Source organism: Sus scrofa, chromosome 10 (assembly GCF_000003025.6).
Source record: "Sus scrofa isolate TJ Tabasco breed Duroc chromosome 10, Sscrofa11.1, whole genome shotgun sequence".
Taxonomy (NCBI): domain Eukaryota; kingdom Metazoa; phylum Chordata; class Mammalia; order Artiodactyla; family Suidae; genus Sus; species Sus scrofa.
The window spans coordinates 56,235,941-56,254,296 of record NC_010452.4 but is presented as its reverse complement, the minus strand read 5'-3'; the positions used below and the strand labels follow the sequence as shown (position 1 = coordinate 56,254,296).

The 18,356-nt window shown below is 48.3% G+C and overlaps 1 protein-coding gene and 2 long non-coding RNA genes across 8 annotated transcripts in view; 1 reads left to right on the top strand and 2 right to left on the bottom strand.

Moving 5' to 3' along the window:
- Window positions 2,843-5,063, bottom strand: LOC110255703. Of its 4 annotated transcripts, XM_021064968.1 has the most exons (3): window positions 4,771-4,873; window positions 3,988-4,040; window positions 2,843-3,378 (listed from the first exon to the last, which is right to left on the bottom strand). In XM_021064968.1, the coding sequence occupies exons 1-3, from the start codon at window positions 4,851-4,853 to the stop codon at window positions 2,861-2,863; spliced, it is 654 nt and encodes a 217-aa protein (XP_020920627.1). In that variant the 5' UTR covers window positions 4,854-4,873; the 3' UTR covers window positions 2,843-2,860. The 4 variants fall into 4 exon arrangements, with proteins under 4 accessions (XP_020920627.1, XP_020920625.1, XP_020920626.1 ...); XM_021064966.1 differs by lacking the exon at window positions 3,988-4,040 and having other exon boundaries at window positions 4,771-5,063; XM_021064967.1 differs by lacking the exon at window positions 4,771-4,873 and having other exon boundaries at window positions 2,843-3,359; window positions 3,988-4,216.
- LOC106505184 overlaps window positions 5,208-18,356 on the top strand; it is a 69,288-nt gene continuing 56,139 nt past the window's right edge. The window contains exons 1-4 of one of the 3 annotated variants that reach the window (XR_002336400.1): window positions 5,208-5,295; window positions 5,831-5,937; window positions 6,454-9,446; window positions 10,149-10,227. This is a non-coding gene — a long non-coding RNA (uncharacterized LOC106505184). Of the gene's footprint in view, window positions 5,296-5,522; window positions 5,938-6,453; window positions 9,447-9,614; window positions 9,820-10,148; window positions 10,228-18,356 lie in introns of those variants that run through there. The other 2 variants (XR_002336398.1, XR_001299339.2) reach the window with 2 other exon arrangements.
- Window positions 10,234-16,823, bottom strand: LOC110255704. The gene is made up of 3 exons (XR_002336401.1): window positions 15,996-16,823; window positions 13,502-14,091; window positions 10,234-13,004 (listed from the first exon to the last, which is right to left on the bottom strand). It is a non-coding gene; the product is annotated as an uncharacterized LOC110255704 (long non-coding RNA).

The window sequence follows — 18,356 nt, the reverse complement described above, 5'->3', positions numbered from 1 at the left end:
TCGCCATCGTCCCAACCCTACTTGGCTGAAATTTGTCCAGGGCTGAAAATCCCAGTTTGAGCCCAGATCTGCATCCCCCAAGAGTGCCCCCTAAGGCCAGGCTGAGTCAGGTGTTTTGTTTGTTTTTGTTTTAGTTTTTATTTATGGCCACCCCTGCACCTTATGGAAACTCCAGGGACTGAATCCAAGCCACAGCTGCAACTTACGCCACAGCTGCAGCAACGCCAGGTTCTTAACCCACTGTACCACAGCGGGAACTCTCAGGATCAGGTTTTTTAACTTTTTTTTTCATCTTAGGGCCGCACCCACGGCATATGAGGTTCCCAGGCTAGGGGTCCCATTGGAGCTACAGCTGCTGGCCTACACCACAGCCACAGCAACCCAGGATCTGAGCCGCATCTGCAACCTACACCACAGCTCACAGCAATGCCAGATCCTTAACCCACTGAGAGGGGCCAGGGATTGAACCCGAAACCTCATGCTTCCCTGGTCAGATTTGTTTCTGTTGCACCACGACGGGAACTCCTGAATCAGGTTTTTGAAGCACATGTGGGTTTTGGGGCCGACTGATTTGATGCTGCCAATGGATGGGGACACCGTGATTCCCAGAAGCTGAAGCCATAAACTGGAAGCATGTTTTAAAAACCATAGTACAGAGAGTTCCCATTTTGGCTCAGCAGGTTAAGAACCTGACTAGTATCCATGAAGATGCAGGTTGGATCCCTGGCCTTGCTCAGTGGGTTGGGGATCTGGCGTTGCCATGAGCTGTCACAGATGTGGCTCGAATCCTATGTTGCTGTGGCTGTGGTGTAGGCTGGTGCTGCAGCTCCAGTTTGACCCCCTAGCCTGGGAACTTCCATATGCTGCAGGTGCAGCCCTAAAAAAATTTACTTAATTTAATTTAGTAACTTTTAATAATTTAATTTTTTTTTTTTTTTTTTAAAAAGAAACAAGACAAGGCAGCTGGCAGGCAGCCTTGTTTTGGACAGCCCAACCCACGTGTCCCTAACTTCCCAGGATTGAGTGTGGTTTCTGGAGGAAGAGGCCAGTGTTTGTTTCTTTGTTGAATGACGGATGCTGAAGGTTTTCTGCGCTGACCGAACCTGCAGGAAAGGGCAGCCTTGTCCTGAGCTTATGGCCACATGTGGCTGGCAGCACTGATGGCAGAGTCCTCACAGGTGACGAGGTGACGTCCAGGACCTGCAGGTGACATGAAACACCAGAAGCAGCAGAGCCCCTGGCATCACACTGCCCCCACCCTTTGGGGTCACAGAGTCACTTCTGCAAATGAGAAGGCAGAGGTTCGAAATTTGAGTGGTTGCAACAGGGACGGTCCTCCGGGACACATCGTGGCACCGAGGGACCTTGGAAGGACATCTTCCGTCTTGCTTTGTTTGCTAATTATTTATCTTCGGTGTCTCCCACATAGGCCATGCTCCCCTGAGGACAAGGTCACCTGATAGATGCATCTTCTCTCTTGAGCTGCAAGGGGCCATCCCAACAGCCCTGCTCCCCACAACGAGGGCCAGAGACACAATGGGAAGCCAGCATGTGCCTGGCAGGCAGGAAACATGAGCTTTTCTGCTATTCCTCGCACCGCCCAGGGCAGGACTGACGCGCTGGCTCCGCCAACACAGATTTGTGGATGGTTCGTGGGAAGAAAGGGTGAAGAGAATGGGGGTGTTTCTTGGACGCCCGCCTGGTGTGCAGGAGAAGGCCCAGCAGTCACCACACCCCACCCGCCTCCCTTTCACCCAGGACGCGCCGATCCGCCTCTTGCCCTGACTGTAAATTCCCAACAGACTTCCTAAGGATGTGTCAGATCTCAAAAGAGAAAGAGGGCAATTGCTAAAGGAAGCACCGTCACACTCTCCTTTCAGAGAAACGAGCAGGAAGTGGAGGCAGGGACACAGTTTTGGAAACAGGCAAGCGAAGGCAATGGCCTGGAAAACTGCCTTCGTTTGCCTTTAGAGGCTGTTAAGCATGAAAGGAAGTTCCCAAAGGAAGAGCCAGGTAACTGCCCTGCCGATCTGTGCAAACAGCCTGGATGCTCAGTGCTCTGGAAGGAGGCAGGCAGGATGGCCCGGCTGAGGGCCACCGTGCCCGCTTCCTCCCCCACCAGCTTGCACACTTCAGCCCTGGTTTTCTGGCTCCAGCCGAACTCACCAGGATGCACAGCCTCCCAGAGTGTCATCAGTCACATCACACAAGTAACTTCATCAGCATGACTGGAATCTTGCCAGTGCCTTTTTTTTTTTTTTTTTTTTTTTGTCTTTTTAGGGCCACACTGGCGGCATATGGAGGTTCCCAGGCTAGGGGTCAAATCGGAACTACAGCTGCTGGCCTACACCACAGCCACAGCAACGCCAGATCTGAGCCACATCTGTGACTTACACCACAGCTCACAGCAACGCCGGATCCTTAACCCGCTGAGCGAGTCGAACCTGGGTGCTCAGAGACACTCTTCAGATTCATTTCCGCTGAGCCAGGACTGGAGCTCCTCTCCCAGTGCTTTGAAACTAACGTCCCAGCTTCTCCACATTCTCCAGAAAAGAATATGAAGGCGGAGGCGTCCTCAGAGCAGCATCCCTCGTGGCCTGCGGGGATTACATCCAGTCGCCCCACTCTGTCCCCAGATGTCCCCGCTCCATTTCGGTGCCTCAGCATCTTGGCTTTTCGTTGTGCTTTGTCTCCAAGCTCTGATGACCGGGCAGCACACCTATTAATCTTAAATGAAATCGAGTCTCCACCACTTCCATTTGAAAAAGAAAGCACGTTGCCTTCCCCACTGGATTCCACAGTATAAAATATTCATGGTTCCTCTGGCACCTCCGAGCCCCCCGCCCATCGATTCTCTGGGTCAGCACTTAGCGCTCGCTTGAGGAAGTGCTTCCCGTCCATCAGGGACAAGTCCCGGGTGACAGCGTTCAGGGACCCAGCTGCTCCACGTCCACTGGGTCCCAGCCAAGCTTTTGCCCCTCCCATCAGGGCCTCTCCTGGGCTCCAGGCCACCCTGTGGGAGATCGCTGCCCCCACCCCCGCCCCCGGGGCTCTGGGGCCCTGCTTTTCCTTCTTGTTTCTTCCACCTGCCACACACAAACATTACAGGCATCTCCTGCGCCTTCAGGGCCGAACCAGGCCCGCTGGGGTGTGGCTGTTCTGGGAGATCCACTGTGGAGCCCCGAGGTCTAAGCAGCTGGGGGGACCCAGGGGAGCGTAGGTCTTCTAGAGGAGAAGGCACCCGTGTCGCTGTCCTTGAGGCTGATGAGAGCTTTTCCTCTTGCCTCTTGCAAGTGACATCTGCTGGCCCCTGCACACGCCTGCTGACATCGGTGATTCCTCCAAACTCACTCGCTGTCCTTGGGGTGGAAGACAGGGCTGAAAATGGGGAGAGATGCTCATCCCACGGACCGAAGGAAAGATCCAGAGCGCAGACGGTCACTGAACCCTCCAGTACCTCAATCCCTGGGTAACCACGGTAGCCACCCCCCAGAGGGTTAAACGGGGCTGTGCGTAATAAACGAAAGGATCTTAAAACAGTGCCCGGCACTCAGTACCTGCCCAGCAAACCTGAGCTATCACTGTGGTTCTAACTGCTGTCAGTTCCATTTGACATGGGCCGGGCCCAGCCATTGACAACAGGGACGTCTCTGGCAGATGCCAGGGAAACGCTGAGGGCTAAAAGCCAGGGAATAACAAGAATTTATTGTGGGTGGACTGGCAGCCTGGCAGCCTGGCAGCCCCTTTCTGCTTCCACCATTGGCTCTGAGCTGGCAGGTGGGGGCAGGCAGTGGTTTAACCAGGCTAAGCCCACACCCAGCTCAGGTGATTCTCTGTACCTAGTAAGTGCTCAATAATCCTGAAAGGATGATGTGTTTAGCATTCCCTTCACCCCAGCTTCGCATCTTTCTTAGTTTCCCGAGTATTCTCCCTAAGGAAGCGCCCCATACCCTTTCTCGTCCCCCAGCCCACACCATCAAAACATACCCGTCAGGTTTCCCAAACTCCCAGAGTCCTGCTCCTTGCCAGGTGGGAGATGGCTGTGCAATGGTTACAAACAAGAGTTTAGAGCCAGACAGACTTGGGTTCACATCCTGGCTCTGAAAACATGTACAGGGTACCTGTGTGAGCTGTTTAACCTCGTGAGCCCCAGCATCCTCATCTATGAAACAAGGATAACAGTAGTGTCCCATTCATGAAGTTGTCACTCCTGCAGCAGGGATTTTATGAGACGTTGCAAGAAAAGACATCAGCCAGGCACACACTATGTGCCCAATAAATGTTATTATGGCTGCTGTTGTTCATGAGTTAATCCATGTAACAGGGGACACTGGACTTTTCCCGAACCTTCCAGCGGCAACGTGCCGCAAAACTGTGGTCATGGCACGTTACTTAGTGGGGGAACATCTTGCCCAGCCAGAGGGAGCGGTTTGGACAGACACCCTCATCACCAGCAGTGGAGTCTTACCTCCTCCAGCCCAACCCAGGAAAGCAAAAACCAGAAGCCCTGCCATTGGGCTGGAGAAGGAATTGGGCTCATCCAGCCTCTCCTGCACCAAGAAGGCAGAATGGGGGAGAGACAGAACAAATCGAAATCTGATTCTGAGTCAGTGGGGCCCATCTCAGTCATGAAATTATTTCAAGTGGTGGCTGCGAGAGTTTGGTTTGCGGTGGCTCCATTGTTTTCTCTGCCCTGCGAAGGCTGGGGAACATCAGAGAGAGAATGAGAAGTCACTACGGCTGATCTGGGAGAGGGCCCTGAAAGCTCACCAAAGCTCTCGTTTGCTGTGCAGATTTCTTCCCAACGGCAATGGAGCCGCCCACCCTTCCCGGGCCGCCCCCAAGAGAGGCATTGGCTGTGTGTCTCCCCGATGTGAAACCTCTGGGTCCTCCGGGAACGGGCTGAGCAAACAGTGTTGTTTAAAGCAGCTGCCTTTGCCCAACCCGTGTCAGCATGTTCCTGCCTTGGGATGCGTTCTGCTGGGCCAGGCTGGCACTTTCTCCACGTGTTTACGTTTAGAATGGGACTCATTGCCAAAGATTAGGAATCCCTGTGCCCGCAATCCAGCAAGCACAAGCCAAAGAGTGGAAATAAAAACAAATTGAAAAACGCCTTGTAACTTCATTGGGTTCAGAAGCACAGGGAATTTTCCCCTAGAGCATTCAGTCCCAGAGAGGAGGCTCTCAGGGGCAGAAAACCGGAGTGGGCTTCACAGGGTCCGTCCCCAAGTGTATCGCCTGGACGTTGCTTCCTTCTGCACCATCCCCAGCCCAGGGACTTCCCCAGGCAGGCAGGTATGAGCTGAGTCCTTAGTTCTCCCAGCCCAGAGCCTGGGACCTGTGCTTAAGAAATGCTGGTTGGCTGGAGTTCCCGTGTGGCTCAGTGGGTTAAGAACCCAACGTTGTCTCTGTGAGAATGCAGGTTCAATCCTTGGCCTTGCTCAGTGGGTTGAGGATCTGGCCTTGCTGTGGCTGTGGCATAGGCCAGCAGCTGCAGCTCTGATTCGACCCCCGGCCTGGGAACTTCCATATGCCACAGGTGCAGCCATAAAAAGAAAAAAAATGCAGGTTGGTTGAATGAATACATGAACTCAGGTCAGTTCTTTGTGGTGGTTTTCATACTGGCTGCCAAGTTCTCAGACAGTCCTCCACTGGTGGTCCCTCTCCTTGAATACTTCTGTCCTTCCACCACTTTAGTTGGGCAGAAGTGACACGAGTGATTTCAAAGCTGAGTCATAAGAGGTCACTCAGCTTTTGCATGTCTTCTGGGGGCCGGGAGGCCCGTGTAGGCTGTCCAGCCACCCTGAGGCTGCCATGTTGGGGAAACCAGGGCACTGACCACCGGGAACCTCTCACCCAGCAGAGACAGACGCTCAGCGTGGCTCTGGACCTTAGACATGCGATAAAGCAACCTACGGAGGAGTCCAGCCCCACCTGGTGAGTTCCTCCCAGCCTTCTGAATCTTCTCCACTGAGGCCCCAGCCACTGCAGAGCAGAAACAAACTGTTCTGTGCCCTCTCCGGAAACCCAACCCCCAGAATCCAGGAGCATTCTAAAATTGTGCTCGCTTGTTGCATATCAGGAACTTTTGGGGTATTTGGGGCATGACAACAGACAAACATAACAGTCTTCAAAATACAAGGCAGGAGGCTTGTGCTGTGCTAGCTCTTTTCAGTTGGTTAAAAAAAAAAAAAGTCCCCACCGTCAGGAAGTCAATCTTAAGAAAACTTAAATGCCCTCTTCAAAATGAAGCCATAACTTCTTTATTTGACCTCGGAAGAGACGGGGAACAGCTGGTTCCCACTCACACTTTATCACAGGCCTTCACATCCTGGAAAGTATTGAGTAAGAAGCTTTTCAGCTTTTTCCTCTTTGGGTCAAATACTCTGAAATCTTTGCAGATTCTTTTATCTTTCTTCATTTTACCTTGTATTTGTCATCCCCTAAAAACAGATGCCAAGAGCTTTTTAAAGAGATGGAGCACACCATCGTGAAATGAGAGACTTTGATCAAACAACAATCCTTTTGGCCTAGAAGTCACGTGAGAGCATGCAAACCATTTTCACCTGTGTGATCCTCCAATTCCCATAACTACCCCTTGACACGAACGAGAGGAACAGTTCTATATTCCTCCTTAATAAAGTTATGCTCCTGGCTCAGGATCATGCTTGTTCACAGCTGAGCTGAGACTAGGAAACAAACCTCCTTGAATTGCAAGTCGAGAAATAGGACAGAAAGGAAATGAAAAGGAATACCGTCAGCTGACGTGTTTGAATAGCAAATTATTGTCGCTTCAATTTTCCTTGATTACAATTTTGTCTTTTCAATAAACAAAATCAGAACATTTTAAAAAAAGAAATTCTGGGTCTTCATAAAGTGGACAGTGTTGAACTATTTTGAAGTGTGTAATTTTAAATATAAATAACTCAATTGTAGGCACAACAGAAACTAGATAGTGAATGATCCTTCTCATTGCTGTCATTGACTTTAATTTTTCTAGTTCTAGGAAAACGGTAGAGAACTTGTTGTGATCCGAATCAGAAAACAGAATATATTGAGTTCCACTGGGGTGGCCTAAAAAAATGTACATGCATTTGTCTTTAAATGCTACTTGGCAATGTGTTCTATTATGCGGCCAAGGTCAAGTGTTGGACTGTAGAGAATCCCCAGGATTTCATGGGTACCATGTCACATCTTCATCAACAAGGCACTTGAATGCAAGTCTTTGCTATCTAACCCTATGCTAGCAATAGAACACACCAAGTCAGGACATAATGGCCCACGCTCCGTAGAGTCAGGGTCCCACTCTCAAGGTCAGATCTTCTGGTGGCCTTAATAAGGCAGACAGCTGGACAGGCTGTGTCTGTCTGCATTCTGAGTAGGGAGGAGGGATGTGCTGGTGATCAGAAGAGAGGAGGGGTGGAGATGGAGTGGAAGGCGATGAAGCTGACCTTTGTTCCTACTTAGTGAAGCAATATCCTCAGGATCACACCCATCACTGGCTGAGCCGAAGCTGGAAGAGATCTCATGGGAGGCCACTGTGAGACAACAAAGATGACATCTGTACCCATGGTGTTCCTCAAAGATGGACGCCTGAGACCTGATTCTGAAGCCCTGCTGGAGGGTTGGCCAGGAGTCCAGAATTGGCATGTCGATCAATGCTGAGTCCCCCTGAAAGAAGCGTGTTCAGTTGTGTCATCGTCTCAACAGCTCCAAAGGTAACAAAGAGTAAAACCAGTCTCAGGTTCTGTTCCAGGGCAACAGGAGGAGTGACCCTTGAATTTCTGGCTCTACAAAGAGAGGCTCTTCCTCACCACCTCAACCCAGGGGCAAGTCTTTGCACTTCCCTGAACCTCGGTGCCTAAAGTGAGCTGAGCGGTTGGGACATTAGCCTTTAGAGTTCTTTTGTGTCTGATGTTTGATGATGTCTTGAGATGAAACAGTTGGTTGCAGCCAAGGCACCTGGATACACGGTACCATTTTCGATCAGAGAAACTTACTCAGACCTTGGGCCAAATGCTTTTCCAGGGTCCCTCCATTCCACCCCGCAGACAAAGATGAAGCAAATGGCCCGTTTATAGCAAGATCCCGCTGAGTTTAGTTGGCAGGGCATCCAAGAGACCTTGCAAAGATGATTGCCACCAACGACCCAGGTGCAGCGGGAAGGATGTGGGTACAAACCCTTCTTGGGTGTGTCGCTTTAGACCAGGCCAGAGCCATCAAAGCACCATGCTTTCCTCCACCCTTTCCGACTGCCCCAAGACTGGCACCGCGCTTAGTAAGAGCGAAAGTAACACTTGACTATCTGGGGGCCAACAGTCTTTTCTGGGTGGTTGAAAGAGGTGCCAGACAGAGTTGCCATCCGGGAGAGAAAATTTTCACAGCCCCAAACCAGATCCTCTGCCGCCTGGTGTGCCAGCATCCAGGCCTGACCCTTACAGTTGACTTGACCACATGACGACAAGTGATAAGAGCACATTTACTAGCAGGTGTGACTGCAAATCCTTATTTTCATCTGTCATTCCGAAATACATAACGGCACCTACTTAGGCCAGAAAACCTTCTTTTGCCTAACAGTGTTTTCGAGATAAATTGGCAGTGAGAGGAAGCCTGCGTTGTTATAGCACTGTTTGTCAGCTGATTCCACTTATCAATTTATCAGTGCCATTTTGCAAGAAATAGTCTCCACTTCAGAGATGACACCTCATACATAATGGGGAAGCTCTCAGTGTTACTCGACTGCCAGCACATTACATAAGAGAATGTGTCACCAGGCCTCAAATAAAGCAGCAAGACTGTGTATGTAGGTGACACCAAAGCCGATATGCGCTTAGCCAAACGGTGATTCAATGCCTTCAGAATGTGGGATGCAAAAATGAGATTCTTCGGGAGTCAGAGGTCGACTCGGGAGAGTGTGAGAGCAAGCTCTGACAGCTCCCAAGCTCTGCAAGCTGTTCTCAGTTTTCCAAGAGCAGGGAGGAAACAGCGAAGGCTGAGACTCTGATACCCCTAAACGTTTGAATCCGTTTCACTGTTGGGCTTAATTTTATGTTCTGTTTCCATCCTCCTCTAACACCTTCCTTCCTTGAGGTTAAGCCGCAGAATGGGCTTAATGAGCTGGTTGGGTCATCAGTTATCAACTTAAGATAAATGGCAGTTGGGGGAAGGTGGGGGAAGGGGGTCCCATCCCTGAAGTCCCAGTGCCTGGCCCAGTCAGCCAACCACCCCACTTCATCAAGAGCAAAGGAAGGCTGTGGGTGGTTTTCATATCAAGACAGCAAAGCAGCATGTTAAGAGCTCCCCCAGAATCGTGCAGAAACCCCAAGTGTTCTTTCCAGCTCTGTCTGGTTCTGGGCTGAGCGGCTCAGACCATGCCGTTAGCTCCTCTGGATCTGTCTTCTGAGAAATGAGACCTAATAGACGTGGCCTTCTGCAGAAAAGTTCTGGTGAGGAATAACGATGAATTACTGTATCAACCCTTTCCACCATCAAAGTGGTGATGTAGCAATAATGAGCTTTGACCAGAAGCCATCTGTTTCGTGGGGTAATTGTTTTGATTGCTCCTGTTCGTTAATAAGCTGATGCTGGAGTTGCAGGAAGGCCGGAGGTAAGTGCTTTGGTGGCTTGTGAGGCGGCGAGCGGAGCGCGGGCTTTTGCAGCCGTGCAACACCGCCCTCTATCGGCGCTCGGTTATCAACACGCCGCTGAAGCCGTCAGGGAGCTGGGCATCTGAGTCCCTCACGAGCAGAGGCCTGGGAGCTGGAGTGTGATCCCCGGGACTGGACCACGCGGCGGAGGGCTTCAGCCTCACAGAGGGTGGTGCGTGTCCGTTAGAAAGCTGCTGAGCGGAAGTCCTATTCTCTGGGATTTCAACAGCCCCATTTCCCGGTATTTGTTATCCATGGGACATTTAGCAAATGGAGTGCCAGATGGAGCTTCTGGCTCTATTTTCTGTAAGATCCTTGAGAGTCAAAACCCTCCGAATGTTTCCATTTGGTGGGCTCGCTCCGTGGGGCTGGCCATGGCTCCGTGGATGGGGACATTCTGCAGGTGGACCCAGGGAGGGCTGCGGTGCCTGGAGTGCTGTGCATGAAAGGACGCTGGGTAATCAATCCCCTCGGATGCTCAGACGCTCGCTTCTCTTACAGTAGCTGACTTTCTGACAAGCCACGGGCAAGAAGGCAGAGGATAATTAATTACGACCACCGTGCAAGCCTCCAAAGAAAGGTAAGGCCCCTGTGGCTGCTCCATCTGACGTATCAGGAAACTGAGGCACAGAATGAGGAGGGGCTCCGCCTCAGGTCGACGTGCCCGCCATCAGGACCGCACAAACACAGGAAAGCGCTTACATCTCAGGTCTTCTCTTGAAGCTCAGCGGTGCCCCACCACTTTCTCCGCGACCACATGCCCACATAGAAATCATTTTGGTTGTTTGGTGTTAATCAAAATTGACAGGCATGCAAATCACAGCCCAAGATTCTAGTCCTTTGAAATTGCTTTATTAATCACTGTATTTGTGAAGACTCAGAGAAAAATCTCAGTGGTAATATTCTAAGAGCCTTTGACAAGCTCAGAGTTGTCCTGTAATGATACGGAAGACAGACAGTGGTCAAGTCACTCAGTGATGGTTCTCTGAGAATGACCGTTTGGGTTTTTTTCTTTCCACGCAGTTGCCAGGGTTTTTGTGTTCAGGCTGGTAGATGTCACTCGGCTTTATGAAATGGGTGTGATTCGGCACAGCTGTGGTTCTTTGTCCTGTGCAGAGATTATCTAAAAATTCTAGAGCCATGATACATCCCTGAGGCGTTCTCACTCGTATGGTATAACAGCTAGAAGGTGTTTTGGGGCTCAAAGTGCGGTGAAGGGGGGCCTGGCTCCGTCCCTCCCAAGTTTGCAGGCTGCTGTTTTTACAGATGTTCTCCTCGGCTCCCACCTTAATTTGAGTCAGGGGAGTTACTGGGAAATGAAACTGTATTTCCTCTGTGTCCTTCCTCCCTGCACAGTTGACTTCAGCTGGGAGCCCACAGGTGTCTACAGGCTGATGCTTGAGTTGTTTACCAATCTCAACCTGAAGGCGCAGTGGTTACCTGTTTTTCGCTGGCCCGAGAAAAGGGCTGCTCATAAGTGATGGGGGCGATAATCTGTGAATCTGGTGCATCTTACCTTCCCTGGGCTTAAAGAGCGGTACCTCCTTCTTAAGGAAAGGCTGAACCAGGCTTGGGCTGTCCTTACGGATCTGTGATGTGTGTCCCAGATTAAGATAACTTGCCACATGCCATTCAAACTGAACTGGTCCTTTTCGTGTTCCAAAGAAAAACCTTTATTCTGGAGTTCCCTGTTTGGTTAGGGGGATTAAGGGTTGGTCGTTGTCATTGCTGTGGCCCCAGAAACTTCTGCATGCAGCAGGGGTGGACAACCCCCACCCCCTCCAAAGAAACAGACAGACAAAACCATATGATGCTGTCAACAACAAAACCAAGATAGAACATTTTTACTGTTTTGAGTAAAACTAATAATAAAGATCATAAAACAAAAACCTTCCATGTATATTATTAGGCTTCCCTCGGTTCCCCTACATTGAACGAAATGAGTACAGTTTCAACAAATCTTAGCTTCTGAAGGAGTTTTGGGATATATTTCAACCTTCAGGTTGGCGCGGAAATCGTTCTCTTTAGACCAGTACCATGACCAGCAGCCTCTCTTTAAGAGGTTCTCCGTTTTATTTCGGAACAGCTTTCATAGCGGATAAGCCACTGGAAAGACTTCTTTCGCTGGACTTAGCAGCGTTCCTTTCAGATGTATTCGCAAGGACAAGGAGGCTAAACTGCAAAACTCAGGGATAGGCCATCTCTGGGAACTAACAGCACAAGGGCCAAACACTGATAGATTTGATCAATCTCATCAACTGCACAAAGAGAGAGCTTGTCGAAGGAGCCTGGGCACAGCCCCAAACCGATCCTTTCACAGGCTCAGTGATCATCTCAGGACAGTCGGGGAATGTGGCATTGCCGTCTGGCGCACACACAATGACACGTAGCATGTACCCGAATTAAGTGAATCGCTGGTGAATGGGTCAAGTCTCCCCAGAGCAACCACGGAACTATAATGAAAGAAAGTGATGACAGACAGGTTATAACATAGAGCCAGCCAGTTTCTGAACACAGCATTTGGGCTGACTAGCCTTGGACATGGGAAGAATTATGTTGCTCAATTTACAACTTATTAAAGAGGGGAGAGAGCCGTCGATACAGCTGGCTGGTTCTCTATCAAAGAAGACCAGGAGAGGTGATATTACAGAGCGTCTATTGAGCAAACTGTCAGGCGGTACTTAACTCACTTTTTTCCATACTTAATCATTAGACAAGGATGAATTTTCAAAAGGTTAAAAAAAAAAAAAAAAAGACTGCAGCACTCTTAGTAAGCCAAGGCGTTGCTCTCTTGTTATCTGTAAAAGCTTAGACATGCTGGTAGAATCGGTTTCATTCCTTGGGCAAGGCAGTAATTACTTTTTCACATGGTGCATGTTTCTTGCGAGCAGTTGCCTGCGACATGCAGAATGGAATGTCTCCGGGCTGTGGAGGGGGGTGAATTGGAAATTTATGATAGTGTTTTATGCTAGTAGGTGAAATCTGCCCCCACATATAACACAGACTATTTCTGATTTACCGGAAGATACACGCGGTACCTTAAGTACAGCTGGTGAACAGGCAGCCCCCACATAGGCACCAGCATTTGCTGAGTATGAACAGGGCCATCGCAGCCTAAAGGGACTTTATTTTGTGCCTCTGTGAATGAAATCAAGTTCATTATTGCTTTCAGTTGCTGGAGTGGGGGAGCCGGCAGACTCATGCCAGAGTCACAAATTAAAGCCTGATTTCTGTTCATCTTGCCGAGGCCTAATTTGCCTCATCCACAGAAAGGGAGAAGTTGTGTAAACTCTCACCAAGATTTCTTCAGCCCTTACAGCCTGTAATTTTATCTTCTTCGATGAATAATTTCAGCACCTAGCAGTGGGGAACAAAGGACATCAGAAAACCCTCAGAAGGCTTTGGTCTGTAAGAAGGCTTCTGGATATTATATTTCAGGAGAGGAACAGGCTCCTGGTTCCTCACTCCTGTGTAGGTGTGAATTAATCACCCCACCACTGACTCATCTGTGACCTTAGAGAGATTCTTACATTTCTTTCACTTTTATCATTTATAAGTGGTGATAACCTGTCTGACCAGCTCCCCACTAACCAGAACTCATTTATGAAATTTAATTAGATAACATCTTACATTTTCTATTCCATGGAAGTAAATATTCTACAATAATAACCAGCATTTATTTTTTAAAACAGTGCGTCAACCACCTATGCGCTGTCACACATAAATTAAGCCCCCAGAAGGAATATTTTGAGTGCCCTCTGCCTTATGAATCAATTGCCACTTTTCTTTACCACTGTGATCCTTCTGATTTTTTTTTTTTCTGAATTTTCAATCTATTTATCAGAATAACTCACCAGCTTGGGCCATATTTCCTTGTCTCTTCAAGAGGATTTCACATGGTGAGCTGGAATTTCCTTCGTTTAAGATGCTTGGAAAATCTGCAGAGGTCTCGCCAGTGCATGTCTAGAGTGGGAGGACCCAGGCAAGAGCCGAAACTGCCATTATGCCTAAAGGATGTCTTTGGCAGGGCAGTAATTTATACCCCACATGTGAAAAGTGGGTGCCAAGCAGTTGTTCAGTCCATGCAGAAGCACATTTCGTAGAATATAAACTTCCGAGTCAGGCACCCCCTGGTGTGTTTCAGATCTGGGCAAGGGAGCCAGCATATCTCCAGAACTGCCATGTCTGTGGGCGACCCCTGTAACTGGTGATTAATGAAAAACACAAACCGTTCCATGGAACTTTCCAACACTGTTCAGCAACTGTTTGGTTTCTTTCCTCCTCTTTGATTTGACTCATCCATCCATCTAGGGACCCATTTAGATCAAATTTCAGCATTTCAGGATAATAAATTATGTCTCTTACATTAATAGCACCAGAACAAGATATGAAGCCATTGATGATTTTTTTATTTGACGGTAATTCTTCCAGAATTATTCTTGACCTGTAAAAACCCAGCCACAATTTTTTTCAGTTTTTTAATTGAAGTAGAGTTGACTTACAATGTTATGTTAGTTTCAGGTTTACAGCAAAGTGATTCAGTTATCATACATACTTGGTGTATATACATACCCATATATACACTGTTTATACATTTATTATTCTTCAGAGTCTCTCCCATTTTAGGTTATTACAAGGTATTGAATACAGTTCCCTGTGTTATGCAGTAGGTCCTCCTGTGTATTTTATATATAGTTGTGTGTCTCTGTTAACCCCGTGCTCCTAATGTATCCTTCGCCCTCTTCCCCTCTGGTAACCGTAAGATCGTTTTTTCTGAGTCTGTGTCTATTTTGTGAATAAATTCATCCATATCATTTTTTTTAGATTCCACAAAGAAGTGATATGAGATGATATTTGCCTTTCTCTGACTTACTTCGCTTCGTATGATTGTCTCTGGGTCCATCCATTGTCCACTGGCAAAAATGGATATTACTTCTTTTTTTTTTCCTTTTTTTTTTTTTTTTTTTGGCCCAGCCATAATTTAGAGCAGAAAATAGATGATTCAGACCACCCGTTTAACGCATTCTGTGAGGGGGAATTTTCAGTTAATTTCCCATAAATACACAAAATTGAGAACTATTTTCCCCAGGACTATTTTAGGAACTAGTCAAAAACTTCCACAGTGACCCTGAGTTAACCGAGCGATTTCTGGACCTGAAATATAAATCTGAAAGAGCCCGGGGTACCCAGGCCGGTCTCCCCATCAGGGCGGCCTCGGGAAGAAGACCAGGAGGAAGTGCGGCAGGTGGCCGGCAACTAGGACCCCAAAGGAAGGGTTAAGGCAGGCCATTTTCTATTTTCTGTCTAGAAAAGGGTAGCATGAGGAACGATGGACCCTGAGCCATCAAGTCTGTGAAGGACCTGGACGCACGGGCGATGGGCGGGCACCGCCGAGGCAAATGTGCCTCCGGGGCTGGCGTCTCCTGGGAAGCATCCCCTGACAGTGAGGGCTGGTAAACACCGGAGCCAGGTGCCCGGGAGGCTGAGCCATCTCCATCCTGGCAGGTTTGGAAATGGTCGGCTGCTTATCTGCCGGGATCAAAGCTGTGGGGCAGAGCTGAACCAACCCCGGGAGGACCTGTTTTGAGTGGACCATCTCCTGGCGCTACAGTGGGAGGAAAGCTGGTCACATGGAAATGAAGAGGGCTCTCAACCGACTCTCTTTATCTATTTCCTTTTTCTGTCAAATTGAGATTTTTTTTTTCTTTTCTGAAAGGATGTATATCCTGAGGAAATTAACAATTTCTATTTGCCTTTGATAAAAATAGTGCAAACCACCGGTTTTAGAAGAACCTTGCAGGGAGGGTGGAAGACTTGGGGCGGGGCTGCCACAACCCAGTTATGAGCCCCCCCCCAGGTGTCCATCACTACAGAGGCCGGAGGGGGTGGGGCCCCTGTGCCAGTTTGCAGAAGGCCTGAGGTTGTTGGCCTGTGTGCTTCTTGCAAAAACAAAAGGGGAGAAAAAAGCGGAATTTGCGTTCTTACACAGCATTGGGTCACACAGCATCCTGAGTACTGGGGAAAGCCAGAGAGGCCTTTCCAGGCTACCCTTGGCTTTCAATCAGATGCTTCTAAGAAAGTGGCATATATTTTTTATAAGCTTCCGGATAAGCATTGTATAGAGTTGTATGGCATCAAAACGTGTGGTTTTCACACATATTGCTGTGGCCATCACAGGATTTTTGCACTTATGAGAATATCTTGGGAGGAGAACCAAGAAGGAAATTCGAACCCCTCTCCAGACTTTTCTTTGCACTCAGATGAACCTCCGGCCCACATGTGATCTGCCCCACTCTGGCTGTTCCCGTGCCTTAGACACTTGGGCTGTAGTTTAAGACGGAGACTCACCTGCAAAAAAGCAGGGCAGTCATTCCAGTAAGGACAGGAATCCGTCGTGTGTCTGTTAAAATACAGAGCGAAGTGTAACTTCAGGACCGTTTCTACAGGCCTTGCTGAGGGAAGCTGCAGCAGGTGTCCTTGGGGAGTGATTATTATCTGTTCTCTCTTGGTTGTTGTTTAGGGCACAATATGTAGTTTTCCCCTGGCAGCTGGAAAATTATGTTGTGGCAGGAAGGACATCATTCTGCCTGTCTTGAAAGGCTTTCCCCAAGGAGACTCGAGCTGAGACTGTGTCGATAAAATGCACATAGAAGAGAAATATCTTTCTTTCCCTCTTTATATTTGGTTACACATCTTTGGAAGGAAATAAACTAAATATAGAAATAAAATAGAGAAGAAACTTGAACACTTAATTTGAGATGGATAGGTTCTGCCTATAGAGTGAATGGACTCAATTATGGTAATTTCTATATAACTGTTTCCGACTCAAATGGAAATTGCCCCATTTGTAGATTGGAGCATCTTTCTGCAAATAAACCAACTGAACTTGTTCAAAAGTGTACATGCACACAGATCTGAAACCTCTCTGCAATTGACTGTGTTGGAGCTGGATGAAATCCTCAAGGGAACGAGTTAGCCTGCCTTCCTAGACCTTCCCAGCTCTCAAACGTTTTGTTTCAGAAGCTTTCTCTCTCTCCTCTCTACTAATGAACTTCAGTTTGTTATTTACTGTGCTCACTGGTAACCACAAGCCATTTCAAGTTCCCATCCCTAAAGATACCTACATTGGGGGTGGGTTTTTTTTTTTTTTTGGTTTTTTGGTTTTTTTGTTTTTTACAGCCGCACCTGTGGCATATGGAAGTTCTCAGACTAGGGGTCAAATCAGAGCTACAGCTGCCAGGCTACGCCTCAGCCACAGCAACACCAGATCTGAGCCGCATCTGCGACCTACACTGTAGCTTGAGGCAATGTGGATCCTTAACCCACTGAGTGAGGCCAGGGATTGAACCTGCATCCTCATGGATACTAGTCAGGGTCTTAACCTGCTGAGCCACAATGGAAACTCCCATTTCAGGTGTTTTAGAAGAGCTCCTCTAATTATGCTCCATGAAGGGAAGGTAGTAATCAGGTAACTGATTAGAACCCTCTGTGAACAGACCAGGCTTTAGAAATAAGTGCAATAAAACACATTCTTAGATGCTTTTTGGACAAATGGGTTCCTCTGACAAATATTGTTCCCCTTTCCTCCTCTGAGATTTGAGACTAAGTAGAGCAAAGTGTATAGGCATTGTATTCTGGTACATAGAGCTGTGTTTGAATTTCAGCCTACCATGTCTGAGCTGTGTGACTTTAAACCAACTGCTTACCATCTCTGAGCCTCAGATTCCTCCTCTATGAAATGAATGGTCTCCTCTCTTCCTCACAAGGTTGCAGGGAAGATCAACTGAGAGGATACAGAGGAGGCACGTGGTGCAAAGTAGGCACCTGGGACTGTTGGTCCTTGGAAAGGGTATGTCCCAACCCCAAACTTGTAGGAAGACTCATGGAAGAAAACTGGAAAGAAAACTAAGGGGAGGTAGATCCTAACACTGACGCAATAGCCTGCACCCAAACCCAGGGGATGACGCCACCTTTCTTCCTGACTTTTTTCTCTTACCTCCTGGATCTTTGCTGTGAGTTTCCAGATGCAGAATCTGGTCTAACTTCTGAAACGTGCAACCCTCAATAAATCGACCCAACTCTTCTACTCGTTTTTCAGAATTGAGAATGGCAAAGACCACATGCTTTCCTAACCAGTTCCCACATTCATGCATCTTATACTCTTTTTTAAAAAATGACCTTCTGGCCTGATCCATCTGGAAGGCTGCGTTAAACTTCCTGGGCTCCGGGTCGCCTGGGGTCAGCTACATTAATAGCCATCCCCTTCTCTCGACCTTCCTGGGAATTTTAAAAACCTCCCGGATACATGATGCTGAGCTCCGAGGACCCTACTTCCTACTTCCAATGGACTGTGGAGATTGTGCTTTACCAACTACCAGCAAGGCTGCATTACCTCCTTGTGTTTCTCCTTCCAACTCCATCAATTTATCCTATGTCATTCAATAATCTGGGAATTTGTGAAATCCCGTGTGTATGAAATATTTCCCATTGATTAAATTGCTCATTAAAACCAAGTCCTTCTTCAGGAAAGGCTCTCCTAGGAAGGTATTGATTGGTCTCCAAGTAATTGGTATAGTTATTGAACATACACTTCAAAGCATCATCTCAATGAGTTTCCTACTACAGATAAGGGACACTGAGGACGGGAAGGTCCCAAAGGCACGGGAAGGTAGAATGCAGAACAAGCTCAGAGCCCGAACTCCCTCCGCT

What these genes read in the sequence shown, in the direction of transcription:
- LOC110255703 (XM_021064966.1), bottom strand. Translation starts at nt 5,032, where the DNA reads ATGAGTCCCATTCTAAACGTAAACACGTGGAGAAAGTGCCAGCCTGGC. An exon ending in CACAGCAAACGAGAGCTTTG is followed by an intron (nt 3,379 to 4,770) that starts GTGAGCTTTCAG and finishes CCCCATTTTCAG; the next exon opens with CCCTGTCTTCCACCCCAAGG.